Genomic DNA, 14,704 nt, shown 5'->3' with positions numbered 1-14,704 from the left:
AGTAAACTTCAAGGAAAAAAACCCAAAAACTTGCCAACTTCCTTGGCAAGCACTGAAGGATCATCTGATATGCCAGGCCCTTGAGATGCCTTGGACTATTGCCAAACAGGAAAGAATATTAAGCTACTGTACTTCTTTTTACCTATTGCACAAGACAAAAATCCAAGTCAGTCCTTTATTGAATGGACGACAGCAAGAAATCTGTTAAAGTTCATCAAAGCTGTGATTGCACATTGTGGAGCTGTGATTGCTCTACTTTAGAGCAGTTACGCTGCCACTGCTCAGATGCAGCATCCCTGTCTCCTCCACCACAGAACATTCCACCAAAAATTTCTAGGAGAATACCCAGCTTATTGCAGCTGGTACTCAGCAAACTAAGAACACATTACACCAATAAAAGAATTTTAATTCACCAGCTTTCCAGAGGGCATAGCCCTGCTGAAGAGTAGGGTTGTCACATTTCACTGGGTCAGGTCAATGCACCACATTAATATATATTGACACCAAGCATTAGTGTTATGGTAAATTGTTTACAAAATATGCAATTAGTTGATTTCTGGTCTGCTGGAAACCAGAATTATCAGGGCTCAGCTGATGCATTTCAGAAGATAGCCAGGATTTAATGACTTTCCTGACTAACTAATGTAGCTAGACAGTCTCAAGGAAAGTACAGTGGTCTGGTTTCCAATCTCCCTAACACATTTCATTCTTGCATTATTTGTGCTTGGTTTTTTGCATCTTTTTCTAAAGTACATTGTCCTTATCTGCACATTGCATTTTAAATTTAAAAATTTAAAAAAAAAAAAAATACAGTTCAATTCCTCAAATGAAATTTTCAGAAATATGCTGTCCTTTTTAGATCACAAAAATCAATGCTGGTTACACAACACTGAAAATCATATTCTTAGCCTTAACTCTTCAAAGCCATTTCACTAGAACTAAATTGAAAAACTCTTTGAGGATTCTTATTGGAATTCTATAGCTAAAATTTTTAGAAATTCCATTAACCTAGCACATATACTGAGAACTAGAGGCTCAAAGAAAGTGGTAGATACCTTTTTGTTTAAAGACACACTACATGATGAAACAAAAAGGTCGAAGTATTAACAACACTGCGTAGTATGAATATACAACATTTCCAGTAAAGAAATTAAAATTAAGGCCCGTTCCCCTAGGAAATTTTTTGTTCAGGTGTTTTTATTCTCATCATACATTTTTGATTTCTGCAAAGCTGTATTATTACTTGTGTGCAGTCTGGGTATCACTAACACAGAACTTCAGCTCTGTGGCATACAAATGCAAAGCCAACAGATAAGAATTAACATTTTTTTTTAAACTTTTCATGGCTTCATCATGAAAGAGGACTTAAAAAACATATTAAGTCCTTATTAAAACATCCCTTTTTAAAAAGCAGGAGCTCTTTTTCCAAAGGAAAGAGGCTCAGCTACACCACAAGATAAGGTTCTTTTTTCTAAACTGAAGCAAACTCCATTTTGGTATTGCTGTAGAAGAGAATAGCAGAGAACACTTTGTGTAATTCACTATTCATCCACCATTCTCTATCATCCAAAAATACACCACTAGGAACATCTAGTTCACAGATGACTCACTAGTGAAACAGATTTGCTTATTATCCCTAGAGTATTGATTCTTTTTTTTTTTTTTTTTTTTAATTTAAGCCACGTTTCTACTGAGTACCTGATGAACATCTCTTGTATGGCCCAGGAAAAAACACACACCTTTCCACTGCAGCTCCACCTCCTTGGACTTTCAGCTATAAGACTCAAGACTCTAGAATATGTAATTGAGTTTATATTGGGAGTTTTTTTCCTGAAACCGCTTGTGATCAAGTCTACAAAAAATAAAGTTTTACAGATCTAGAGATTTTGTTCACATTTCACACCCATTACCTGGCATCTACAGGGTTAAAGCAAGATTGTGTGATGAACCTTCTTCCCCCACGTGCATAATTAAAGACCTGACCTTGACTTGAAAATACATCCTGAATCAACAGAATCCTTCACAATTTGTCTTATATTTTCTCAAAACCATGGCTGGCTGGCATGAACAACAAGGCTGTTATCAGTATGACTCAATTAACAAAAAGCCCAGGCTCTGTGTTCTATGTACCACATTCCTTTCAGTCAAGTGCCAATACCTCAGTTAGGAAGAAAATTGAGGAAAACATGGGTAGGAACAATTGATGGTTAAAAGGCACAAACCAGACAACCACTGACAGCAAACTGCTGTGTGAAAGGCTCCTGTGTCTGACTAGACTTGTTCTGGTTTAGACTCTAATCCTGGGGAAGCTGAACTTCACTTTCTAGGAATGTTTTTGCTCAAGTAGGGACTTAATGAAGAAACCCTACACTTCAGTGACAGACATGGCAAGGCAAAGGGCAGCAGGAGATCTTATCCACAGAAGGGCAAGAATTTGTTTTCCATAGAAAATGAGGCCTGGCATAATGAAAGCAGGAAACCCGGAATGGAATAGATCTGCAACATTCACTGTGTCCTACTTCTGCTGCCAAATCCTGTGCTCAAAAAAAAAAAAAAAAAAAAAATAGGTAAGCAATAAGGGTGTTCAATTCCACTTCATTAGCTGACACACGCTATGGAAACATGTACCATTATAAAGATGCTGGGCAGTCATCACAGTTCAGCTCTTGCAGAGACAAATACAACTTGCCATACTATGTACTTTCACGATGAAAAGCAAATTACACCATTATCAAAGACCTAAATCAAAACAACATTTGAATCAATAAATTCTTGGACAACCAAACAGAAACTAGTCCTTCCCCTTATTCACACTTTGTATGCAACCTCTCGATAAACTGTAAGCCAATTCACAGCTGAATTATTGCATGGATACAAGAAAAGTGCTCACATAGAGCCTTTTAAAACCAGAGTTAAAGCAGGAAAAATTAGTAATTGTTTTAGGGAGAGGAAGTCTCACATTCACCTTTGTTCCACTAGTTCCTGGCAAGAGAAATAAATACTCACCACAAGCATTTGTGTTTTTCCATAAAGACAACCACACAGGGTAACAAAAGGTACACCCACAGGGGAGTAAAGAGCAGTAATTTCCCAAGAGAAATGAAGACATAAGCAAAATATTCTGCTCCTGCCTAACTGAGTGCCAAAGAAAACTTTAGACTGGACTATGCTGTCTAGTCTATACATACAAACGGAAAGAAAAACAGTTCTAAAAAGTCACCCCTAAAATCTCGTGTTGGAACATTTTGATTCATGCACTGTGGCTATAGTTCTGATACCACAGAACCTTCTACTTTTCTGGAAAGTTACCCCCTCTCCCACACAGAACAAATGTTCAAGGAATAGAACATTAACAGGTGAATTACTCTAGAGGTAACTTTTTTCGTACTAAAATCAAAATGCAAATTCAACTGCCAAGTAGCATCACACATAGCAATATCCAAAACCCATTGTATTGTACATAACTTTAGTTTTAAATAGAAGACTCTAAACTGAGAAGCATCTACTGGTGCCTCAGAGGATTAAAATTACCCACGTTGTCTGGTAATGATTGCTTCCCAAAGGAAATTTAAGACAATCGTATTTGATCATTTCACATATGAAAAGTAAGGCATTTCATCTAAACTTTAATATTAACCTTCCATAACAAAAATGGGGGATTTAACACATCTTTGACTCAATCCTAGAATGCATGGAAAGAAGCAAACCTTTGCACCAGTAGAATAAGGATTACTGTGACAAGTATTTTACCAGTCATGGCTACATCAATTTGAACATGGCAGAAGCGATTTCTTATTATTACTACAACTTTATTAATAAAAGTAACAATCGTAATTGTCTGGGAGAGCAAAAAAATGTTATCCTGGGCTAGCTGTTCCTCCTGAAGCAAGCAAAACTCCATGGAAGAAACTTTTATGAAAAGCACAGACCATTGTTGCTGCCAGAAACAGCAAAAAAAAAAACAAAAAACACAGAGCCAGATTCTACCACCACAACTCTTGGGAGTATTCTTCTTATTTCATCTGTTCTCTGCCAAGAGAAAGTGTAGTCATCAAGAAAGTGCAAGTTTCTTTACCCAGTAGAAATGAAGACTTTTAGCACTAATATATAAGGTAAAAATAAATTATAGCTGAAAAACTCCAAACCAGCTGTAGACACAAGTTTACAGAGTATTGTTTAGAGATACTCAACTACTGTAATACAGCTTTCACACTTGCCAGAACTTGCTACAGCTGAACTCTATTGCTTCTGAAAGCCCAGTAGTAGCTTTTCTAAACATAAGGAACCAGTAGAAGTACGGGAAGATTAAGCAAGGGAACATTTAACCAAACTGGACAGATACAAATCCATGAGACCTGATGGAGTGCACTGGTCATGGCTGTGTGGTCTGGCCAATGTCACAGCAAGGTCACTCAATTACTGCAGGAAGGTCATGGCGATCAGGAGAGGTTCCTGAGAACAGGACAAAAACAAAACACGCCCCTGTCTCGAACAGCTTGGAGGACAATCTAGGGAGCCACATGCTGGTCAGCCTCACCTCAATCCAGGACAAGTAACAGAGCTTCCTGGAAAATACTTCCAAGCCAAGAAGGTGATGGGAAGTCATTATCAGGGATTTACAAGTGGAAGTAATTCTTGCCCAACCTGACAGACATCAATAAGGAAACAACTGGCACTAGGGGAATACACGAGTGGTTTATCCTGATTTCAGCAAGGCTTCCCAACTTTTGTTTTCCATAGCACCTTCACAGACAAATGGATGAAGCACAATCTAGCTAAGTGGACAGTGAAACAAAACTGAAAACTAACTAACTTTCATAAAGCTAGACCAGGCAGAAAGATACTCAGAGCTAGAACACTTTACTCTAGAGTTGAAGGGACTCAGACAAAATCTTATCATTGTATATAAATACCTGGACAAGGGAGAGAGTGGAGTAAAGAACACAGTCTTCTCAGTGAGAGCCATTGAATAGACAAGAGGCAATAGTCACAAATTAATATATAAGATTTCCATTTAAACATTAAAGCTTTTTTTTCTTCTTTTAAAATCTGCAGGTGACTGAGCACTGGAACAGACTGCTCAGGGCCATTGTAATATATTCATCTTTGGAGGCGCTAAGAAATCTGATGGCACAATATTCTGTGCTACCTGCTCTAGTTGGCTTCCTTTTGAGCAGCACGTTGGATTAGAGATCTCCAGAGGTGTAACTTCCAATCTTTGGATTTGCGTACTTCAGGCTCTGTAGACCTTAAAATATGGCCAAGAGTTGATTGGAAAAGGCTGTAATGTAACTTTACAGTCTGTACAGAACCCCACTAGCAGTCTAGTATACCAAAACAATAAAAATTCCACAGCTAGAGGCTCTGGAGTAGGAGCACCCATGTTCTCAAACCACACTAAAAATAGATGAGGACCTTCAGGCTTGTTGGCTACAAAAGAGGACAGCCATTCATGAACCTGAAGAGGAAGGTCAGCTGCTAGATATTCTTGATGCAGAAGAGCATACAGGTAGCTTCGACTTGATGCTAGCATGGCTAACTGGAATTGAAATCCTGCTGCTACAAGGCTTTTCTCATACCTCTTTAGTATATCCTGAAGTTCCAAAAATTCTAAAAGCTCACGTTGTATATCAACAATTTTCACCACATAATTAAGCAATAGCTTATTGGTTCCACAACCTTATTTTAAAAAAGGTTATGCATAACCACACCTAGAGTACTGCATCCAGTTCTGGAGACCATAGCACAGGAAAGACATGGACCTGTTGGAACAAGTCCAGAGGAGGACCACAAAAATTATCAAGGTGCTGGAGTACATCTTTTATGAGGACAGGCTGAAAAAGTTAGGTCTGTTCAGCCTGGAGAAGAGAAGACTCCTGTAAGACCTTACTGCAACCTTTCCACACTTAAAGAGAGTTTATAAGATGGAGACAGACTTTCTAGTAGGCCTGTGTGTGATAGCACAAGGGGTATTGGTTTTAAACTAAAAGATTTAGACCAGATATCAGGAAAAATTATTTTACAGTGACAGTGGTGAAACACTGGAACAGGTTGTACAGCAAGGTGGTGGATACCCCATCCCTGGAAACTTAAAACTGTCAGGTTGGAAGGTGCTATGAGCAACCTGAAGCTCATTGCAGGGGGATTGAGCTACATGACATTTAAAAGGTCCCTTCAAATCCAAACTACTCTATGATTCCATGTTTATGCCACAAACAGCTTCCTTATAAAGTGTAAAAGAAAAGGCAAATGAAAAACTGGAATAGAAATACATTTCACTAGGTACTACAGAAAACCCCAAAAACATCTGTTGAGTACATCTGTTGGTGACCATCTGTTGACCTTGCTGTCTTGCACTCCACTGATGAACAAGATCAAGTACTGTCATCATTTCACCAGGGACAAAATAGTACAAGAGCCACAAACACCATAAGAAACTCTCAAATAAATGCACTTTATCTTCATCTGTTTCCACAATAGCATTATTATCTCTCAAGGATAGGATTTAAACAAAATACTCACCCTGAGTAATTATTACACAATTTAAGAAAAATTTCCAAGTTTCTCTTCTCTGTGCAGCCACTTACACAGAAAGAGGATTTTGTGCAATCTGGCAACAAAATAGCATCTGAGCCTTAAATAGATGGCATGCTTCTCCACTATGCATGCAGTCATACAAACAATAAGTCTGGACTCCCTGTGAGCTGACAAGACTACACTTGTCATGTGACAACTAGACTTGATACAAATTCTATTTTTACTGTGAAAAAAGGTTGTGTGACTTGATCAAAAGAGGTTCTTCCTAGTTAACCATCATTGATGTTGTGCCAATGGTTTTGGACTCCTCTTTCATTCTTTAAAAAAATAACCAAACAAAAAGACAGCCAACCTTATAATTGCTCCTTTTATAATATCATCTGTGAATTTCATTTGGTTTTCTTTTTGCAGGAGAAATAAGGAAATTGAGGAAGATAATTTTTAAAATATATTCCCTGAAAAGAGTATTAAATCACATTCCTCCAAGCTAATGCTGCTTGAAAGGACTTCAATACAGCATTATTGCAACTATTATACACATTTGTACACAAATCATTCAGGAAGAAAAGTGCCATGTGATTTTGGATGTTGATTTGACAAATTTATGCATTGCAGACAGGAATTTCCTGATCCAAAACATGGGCATGAAAAAGAGCTTCCTGTTGCTCACTTTACTCCAAGGGTAGAAAAGGGTAAAAAATCCCCAAGATACAACAATTTTTCCCCCATTTACTTAAGGCAGAGATCACAAAAGTATGTAGGGTGAAGACACCTATTTTGCCAACAAATTACTTTTGTTGAGTTTGGATACTTGGCACAGAGTTGGAAACTTTTCCTTAAATACCTGCTCGGACACAGCCAACTCAAGCACAACATCAAGATGATAACAACTCCTTTATGCTTCAACTACTTTAAGAGGTCTCACACAAACCTGTTCTCAATGCCATGCTGGTGCTAGAAGGCACACAGGTAGATTTGGAACTAAAATGAGAGGTATGATCAGAGAGAACTGACAGCTTTTTCTCCCCCAAGGTCAGCTACAACACTATGAGATCTCAGCCTAAATGGTACTTGAATAACGAAGTCCTGCAGCTCGTCTATCCCATCACAAGCTGCACATCTATACACATAGAAAGTGTTGCATATTTCTTCTTCTAATCAACAAGAAACAGATTTTACTGGGAGCCCACCACCTGTTTTTCAGCTTTTGAAGGTCACTACTCCTTAATGAAATAGTTGTCCTAATTTAGCAAAGCACATGTCCTGTATTAAAAAATAGGGCATAGCTAACTATTAAATGAAGAGCAGAAATAAACCACTTGTGCATTTCAGCCTTCAAATGTCATCCAATGCCTTCTGCCAATCACTTTCCTAACACAAACAAGACACACGAAGGAGCAAACCAATTCCTAGTTAGGAATTGTTCACAGAAGTAAGGAATCTAGAAGTGGCCAAAGGATTGAAACTGCCAGAAAATCACGTTTGCCAAGGAGTTTTTGGGGTTAGCGGTTTAGACTTAAAACTGCTCGCCCAATATGTTGCTTTTTATTTTTTTCCCCCTCACAAGGAATGATATAGTATCCACTTCAGTTTGGATTTTATGAAGTCCAGTTTGGTAGAAGGATGTTCAAATTCAGTTTTACAAAAGTTACCACAGCAGTCTTGTCTCCTTCCATGCCTTTGTTGAGTGGGCAAAAGAAGGATGAGTCCTGGAGTCCTACTACCTCAGCTGAGACAGGTCTGCTGGAAGCGTTCCATGTCATGCATCCCCAGCTTCAAAATTTATTCAGACCTCTGAGTGGCACCCAGTCAGCTTTTTTTTTTTTTTTTTTTTAATTAAACAGAAGAGCATCCAGTTAATCTTGCACCATGCAAAGCTATCAAGTCAAAGACAACTCCCTAGAGTACAGTTAGCTAATCTCTACTAAAAAAAAAAAAAAAAAAAAAAGAGGTCCTCCCTTGTCCCAGAAGCATTTTATGAAAGAATAACATTTTATGAAATAACATGGATGTTTCTCCCACAAATCTGTAGCTGTGTGCATGTGTATAAACACACATTTACATTACACAAAGGCTGGTCATTTTTTTAGAAAAGAAAATTCTGTTTTATGGAAAACTGACAGCAGCAGAGCAGCTCACTTAAGTGCTGTGTCCGACCCTCCTCCTGCCCCTGCCATGTGATCTAGACAACAACATGCAACATAAGCACTGAGCTTAGAGCAAATTTACTTTTTGGAGACAAACTGAGTAAACACACATACACACAATCATTTTGCATTGCTCAGTTGACAGTTACATAAAAAATGAACATCATAAGCAGCATTTTTGAAGATTACTTTCGGTTAAGAGCAGTTGGCCACTGTCAGACTGCAAATTCCCTTTGAAAAAAAACAACACTGCTTGAAGGACTGACATTTGGAATACTGCTATACTTCCAGTCCCAACTTGGTTGTTAGGAGGCAAGTCTCTTCTCTCTGAAGGTAGCTGAGTGGAATTCAGCCACAAGTAAAATGCAAGAACTGACACTGGTCAAGTACCAAAAAGCACAACACAGTCACATAACTGAGTGCAATGGCAAAAGCGTTAACCAGCACCTTAATGTTCACAGTAGTCACATGGATGTTAAGGTTAAGAAAACAAACAAAAAAAACCGCTACCAGAACAGTAAAGTAAGACAGCAGTAAGTGTGATATACTAAACTTCATGTTTAACAGGTCAAATAGAAATGCATAAATGCAACTCAGACATCAAAACAAGCTGAGGAAAAAAATGCACAGCCTAGGAGCCTTTTGGCACCTAACTTGATGAGACTCTTCACTTGACTCTGGGAACCTCATGGTAGAAAATAATAAACACCAGAAAGAAAAACTGCCCTTGCTTCTGAAGATGCAGTACACAGGGAAGATACCTCAGAGGGGTGTCACAGTTTTGTAATTAAATAATGTAGTAAAAGCTACTTTATTGCCTTTCCCACCCCTTACCCCCATTAAAATTTCCCACAAGGCTTCACAGATTCTAACCACTAATATAAATAATTGGTAAATTATCATGATTCAACTCTTTAAACCAAAGAGCGCAAGACTACCATGTTATACTGTTTTCACAGCTGACATAGGCACTGCATGTGAAATACATCCAGCACCACTTCGTGAAGAAACAAATCCTAAGATATGGCAAAATCTATAGGTCATCAATGCCAGAACTTTTGGATGAAAAAGATTTCCATACACAACCTCAGGTGTGTCAGAACACCTGCCATCACTGAATGAGCAGAGATCTAGTTTGAGCACTCACAATGAGCTGGTGTTCAACAGCACCTTCAAGAAACTGTCTGAAAGCCTGCTTCTATAATGCAGACCTTGACCAAGTTTCCCAGCTGAAGGGAAAGATTTGAGAGAGTAACCTACTCCAAAATGAACACAGACTGACCCACTTCTCCATAGTGCTACATGCTGGTAATTCCTGGGAAGTTTTAGCTACTGTATACCAGGTCACACATCATAATTAACAACACCTTTGTGAAACCATGTTGTACTTTGTAGCAACTGTATCTCATGAAAAAGGCAGGTTGCTGTGCTGGTGCTTACTCAAGCAGAACACTGGGATATACACAGGAATTCTCCCTCCAAGTGGTTTGTGAATGCAAAACATGACAAATAAACGTCTGAAGAAGGAACATTTTCAAACTAAGAACAGAGTGGAAGTTATTCCCAAAGAGTTTACATTAAAATCTTCCCACATGAAATATTCAGATTCAAAAAGAAAAAGTTTGTCAACAAGGCTTATGATTCGGAAAGGATGTTGATTTCCTTGTCTAAGGTGCTGTTTCAACTATTTCTCCCAAAGTTTCCTCTATTCTCTTCCCCTGCCATCCTCTGTTCTCTACAGAATCTGCAGGCTCTTGTGTTACATCAAGTCTTTCATGATACATTTTAGCTGATCAAGTGGAGCTGCTGCTCATTGTCACCAATCCTCTCTAACCAGTTTCTGGATGGAGAAAGCGCAGGAGATGCCCAAAGAAAGTTTTATCCACAACTGCAGGATTCTGGACAGTTGACTTATTAAAAAATACATTCCTTCATCTGGTCTGAACATCGGTATTGTCAAAATTTTGTACCATTATTTAGCTCCTCTCAAATTTGACTGGTTCTCAGATCTCAGTTTAATGAAGAAGTCACTTGAGAAGAAAACATGTTGAAAAGTTATTTTGCAAAGCAGCAATTCCACCTCAATGCCACAGCTTCCTTTCATACGCAATAACACAGATTATTCCTCCAACTCATATCACAAAGCCAATTCCCTTGTACTACAGAAGCTTGCAGTTTTTAAGTTCTTCCCTTGAGGATTAGAAACTGCCTCAGGTGGTAAGAGGGACAGCATCCACTTAACTTTTTCCCAAAGGCCCCATGCCAACAGCTGGCACTACCGTCAGCACCCACCCAGCCTCGTGCCCAGCACAGAAGGTTTTTCTGGGCAGAAACATTGCAGAAACACGGCCAAGGTATCCGATCAACTTGGCAATAATTAAAGAACAACATTCTTCAATTCAGTCCCTCACCTGTGATGATGAGTAGTGTCTTGTTTGGTCAGCTGCAACAGCATTAAATTTTAAGGCAGGTCCTTAAGCAGAACACCTGACCTTTGACAGCTTCAACAACAAAAGGCTGCTCTGTCCACTGTCAGACACAAGGCCTCCTCTTATTTAAAAACCAAGCAAGGAGCTAAATAAGTGAAAGAAAGCAGAATGATTTATCCCCATGGCAAGAAAGTGAAAGACAGCAGTAAGATTCTTGCTAAGGTAACTGATGATTTCCACCAGTTTATCTATGCAGCCCTACAAGTTCTCCTCCGTGATAAAGTGGATTTCTTGCTCCAGTGATCTATTAGCATCAGTAGCACTGTTCAAACACAACTGCTGGAACACATTCAGAAAGACTTATCTCAAGCTTTAACACTTCAGTCTGAATCTACTGCATACTACAGCAAATCTCAAGCTCCTGAGATCTCAAGCACTACATATTTCCAGGAATAATCCACCTTAAAACAATTATTGTAAAATTCAAATGAAAACTAGGAAAGTAATCTTGTATTTAATATTTTACATTTAAAAAGAAGTAAATTCCTGTATACTAAGTTTTGCTTCTATATTAATTTATCACAATTTCTTAAATGAGTGTTGTGTTCATATCCCAAAAAACATGACATGATTTGTCAGGTACGCAATTTTATTTACATTTAAGCTTCACTTAGAGCAAGTTTTAGCCTTAGAAAATTAAATTAATGGAAAACAAACACATTTAAAGGCACTGTCAATTACACACCAGATTCTATATACTGATTTAGACTCCTCAAACATGTAACTGTCTGGTGCATCTTAACATGACAATTGTAGCTTCCCATAAAATCACATTCCATAAAGCCTTGGCCAACCAAATAAATAAAGGCAGTCCAGTGTAGTTTATGTCATCAGTCACAAACACTTAGCTGCCTGAGATTATTGCATACACAGCACAGATGTGAATTTCAAAAAAAGTTTATTACTGGTAGTGCAACAATGTAGCAATCTATGTAACACCCAATTTCCTGGTCATAAAATCTCTCTATTTTAGAAGTGGTATCTTGAGCAAGAGTTATCCTTGCCCTAATGCATCTGTTCAACATCGAGATGAGAATCAATTTGGGCAAATTAATGAAGCTCTGCAGTTCCACAGCAGATAGGAAAGAAAGCTGTGTGGAAAAATCATTTTAAAAATCATTTGCAGTTGTCTTCACCAGTGAATCAATCATTTGCAGTTGAAATCCCACCTAAGATATCAGCAAGCTGTAAATGGCAAAACAGCCTTCAAGAAGTTCAGCTAACTTTTCTCCATCCCTAAAATGACATACCATAGTGCAGCACCAGCCTCCAAAGCCCACTAGGCTAAAAACTGTGTACCACAGACACCACTCCATGAACTTCTACATGGATATTCAGGTTGCTTTTAAAGTGCACAGAAAATGGTGTTACCCCTCTACCCGGGATCATAATCACATCCTACTAAAAAGCAACCTTTTATAGCAATTAAGTGGTTAATTTGCCAAAGGTACCAAAAGCCCCAGTATTTTATCGGGGCGGGGGTGGGGGTGGCGGGGTGGAGGAAAAGGCCTCCCTTTATCAGGTTTAGATTTGTTCTCTGTATCACTCAGGAAACAAAACTAGTATCAGAGCTTCTCCAAGTTTCTCAGTAACTGATGATGCATAGAAGTTACCAGGAAACACAATCTATGAGGCACATTGATGATGACATTTTGGTCATGGGGCTTGAGGATTTTTTACATTAATTTTAACTTTAAACCACTATTCTACCTAATTCTCAAGACAGATAATGGTCTGCACTGCAAAGATTAATTTGCCACATGTAGTCTGCACCCCCAGGATCCAATCTCCACTCTGAATGGAGGAGAGAGGTGAACTAGGAACAGTCAATCCTACTCTTCCTCACAGTGCCTATCAGGTCCTTCTGGAACAGTTAATCTCCCCTTCAGTGAGGGCTGCAAAAGACTCTGTGTCAGTCACATCCCTCCCCAAAAATTGTACATTTATTGAAGCAATCAGTCCTCTGAATTCACAAGACAGATCAGGCATGCATCCACACCTTCCGGTCATTGAGGTAAACATCTCCCAGCAGCATGACCAGATCTATCAACCATGACCCTTTCAACTCTGGTGAAAAACTAAGATTTCCCCTTTCAGAAGGAATCCAAAGAGGCTTTGATTGCAACTTCCAGGCTCATTCCATTTATGCAGGAGTTTTTCTAGTGATGGTATCAATTGACTGAAACACCACGACAGGAAGAATATCTTTATCTTAAAGCATCTGACTTCATCAACTCTTCAAAAAGCAGAGCTCATTTGGCAATAAATGAAAGGAACTGCAGAATCTGCTCTAGAAGTGGCGTCTTTCCCCTTTCCTTTACACAATCTTCATGCATATTTTGGATGCAAGAGGTGTATTCTTTGGCAGTTGCTGTCTGAACTCGCAAAGAATGGAGCAGACCACAAGATCACCTCCCTCGCTCCACCTACAAACTCTCAACAAAAAAAGGGGGTGGTGGTGATCCTATACGGTCGCCCAATACGCCAAGGGGAAGGTATACATCCTACGGAGTTGCCTAAATACTGGGAGGGCAATTCACATAGAAGTCAGCTAGAAGTTAAAGAAAGCTTACAACTAGCTGGCAGGAAGACAAACTTTCTGTACTTGCTATTGGTTTGCCTGACACCAGCTGACTGTTCCAGTAGTCCTTCACACCAGAAGCAAAGCAGCTGAAATTCATCCCTGATGCAGCTCCAGCGAGACTAATAGGTTTCCACAAGAACGAATCAGGCCCTGTATATCTAAAACCAAGCCCACTAAAGTTTCACTGAAGCGAAATTGCAGGAGTACAATCTATGGATAACAGCTGGAGAACATTAACTCTCCCCCCAACCCTTGCCGGAGTTAATTTTTTTCTTTCTGTTCAGACAGGAAGCAGTCATATAGCATACTGCATAATATAAGGATCCTGGGATATAAAGACGAGTAGAAAAGGATTACAAAGAGAGCTCTACAACTTTTTTAGCGAAGTTAACACTGCCGTAACCCCTGAGCTGCCTTCGAACAGCAAGCCGCGTCTCTGCCTCGACATCACGAGCTGAGACAGCACTTAAACTCCTTAGCTTAAACCCAGTGAAATAAATAAATAAATAAAAGTTAAGGGTGTTTTTAAGGGGCGCAGCGAGAGACTGTCGCGGATCCGGGCGGGAGCCGTCCCGGCCGGGGAGAGGAGGATCCCGCCGCGGCGCCCCCCGCCCGGTCACCCCCCCATGGCCGGGACGACCCCCGCCGCTGCTCCAGCACCCCTCCTGCCGCCCCCCCAGCTCACCCTCGCTGCCGTACTGCTTGCCATTGTTCGCGCCCATCCTGCCGCCTTCATGCTCGTCGCCGCTTTCCCACGCCGCCGCTCAGCATCTCTGCCGCGGGGCGCCGAGCGGCCGCGGCTGACGGGGTGCAGCGGGAAGAGCCCCCAAAAGCGCTCACGGCGACATGTCTAAAGCAGCCTTGCAACTTCCTCCGCTTCTTCTCGGGTCGAAACCCTCCCTCCCACACCCCGTCAAAAAAAAAAAAAAAAAAAAAAAAAAAAAAAA

The 14,704-nt window shown here is 39.8% G+C and overlaps 1 protein-coding gene across 2 annotated transcripts in view; it reads right to left on the bottom strand.

The window, feature by feature from the left end:
* FBXL7 (F-box and leucine rich repeat protein 7) overlaps positions 1-14,664 on the bottom strand; it is a 171,545-nt gene extending 156,881 nt beyond the window's left edge. For both annotated transcript variants that reach the window (XM_041476013.1, XM_041476014.1), the window contains exon 1: positions 14,443-14,664. In XM_041476013.1, coding sequence (XP_041331947.1) covers positions 14,443-14,479 — 37 coding nt within the window. In that variant the 5' untranslated portion in view covers positions 14,480-14,664. The remainder of the gene's footprint in view (positions 1-14,442) is intronic.
* Between the last annotated feature and the right edge of the window lie 40 nt (positions 14,665-14,704).

This window comes from Pyrgilauda ruficollis, unplaced genomic scaffold (genome assembly GCF_017590135.1).
Source record: "Pyrgilauda ruficollis isolate IOZ18807 unplaced genomic scaffold, ASM1759013v1 scaffold37, whole genome shotgun sequence".
NCBI classification, from domain to species: Eukaryota; Metazoa; Chordata; class Aves; order Passeriformes; family Passeridae; genus Pyrgilauda; species Pyrgilauda ruficollis.
Note: the sequence above shows the minus strand (reverse complement) of the source record. Positions and strands in the feature narration are given on the sequence as shown.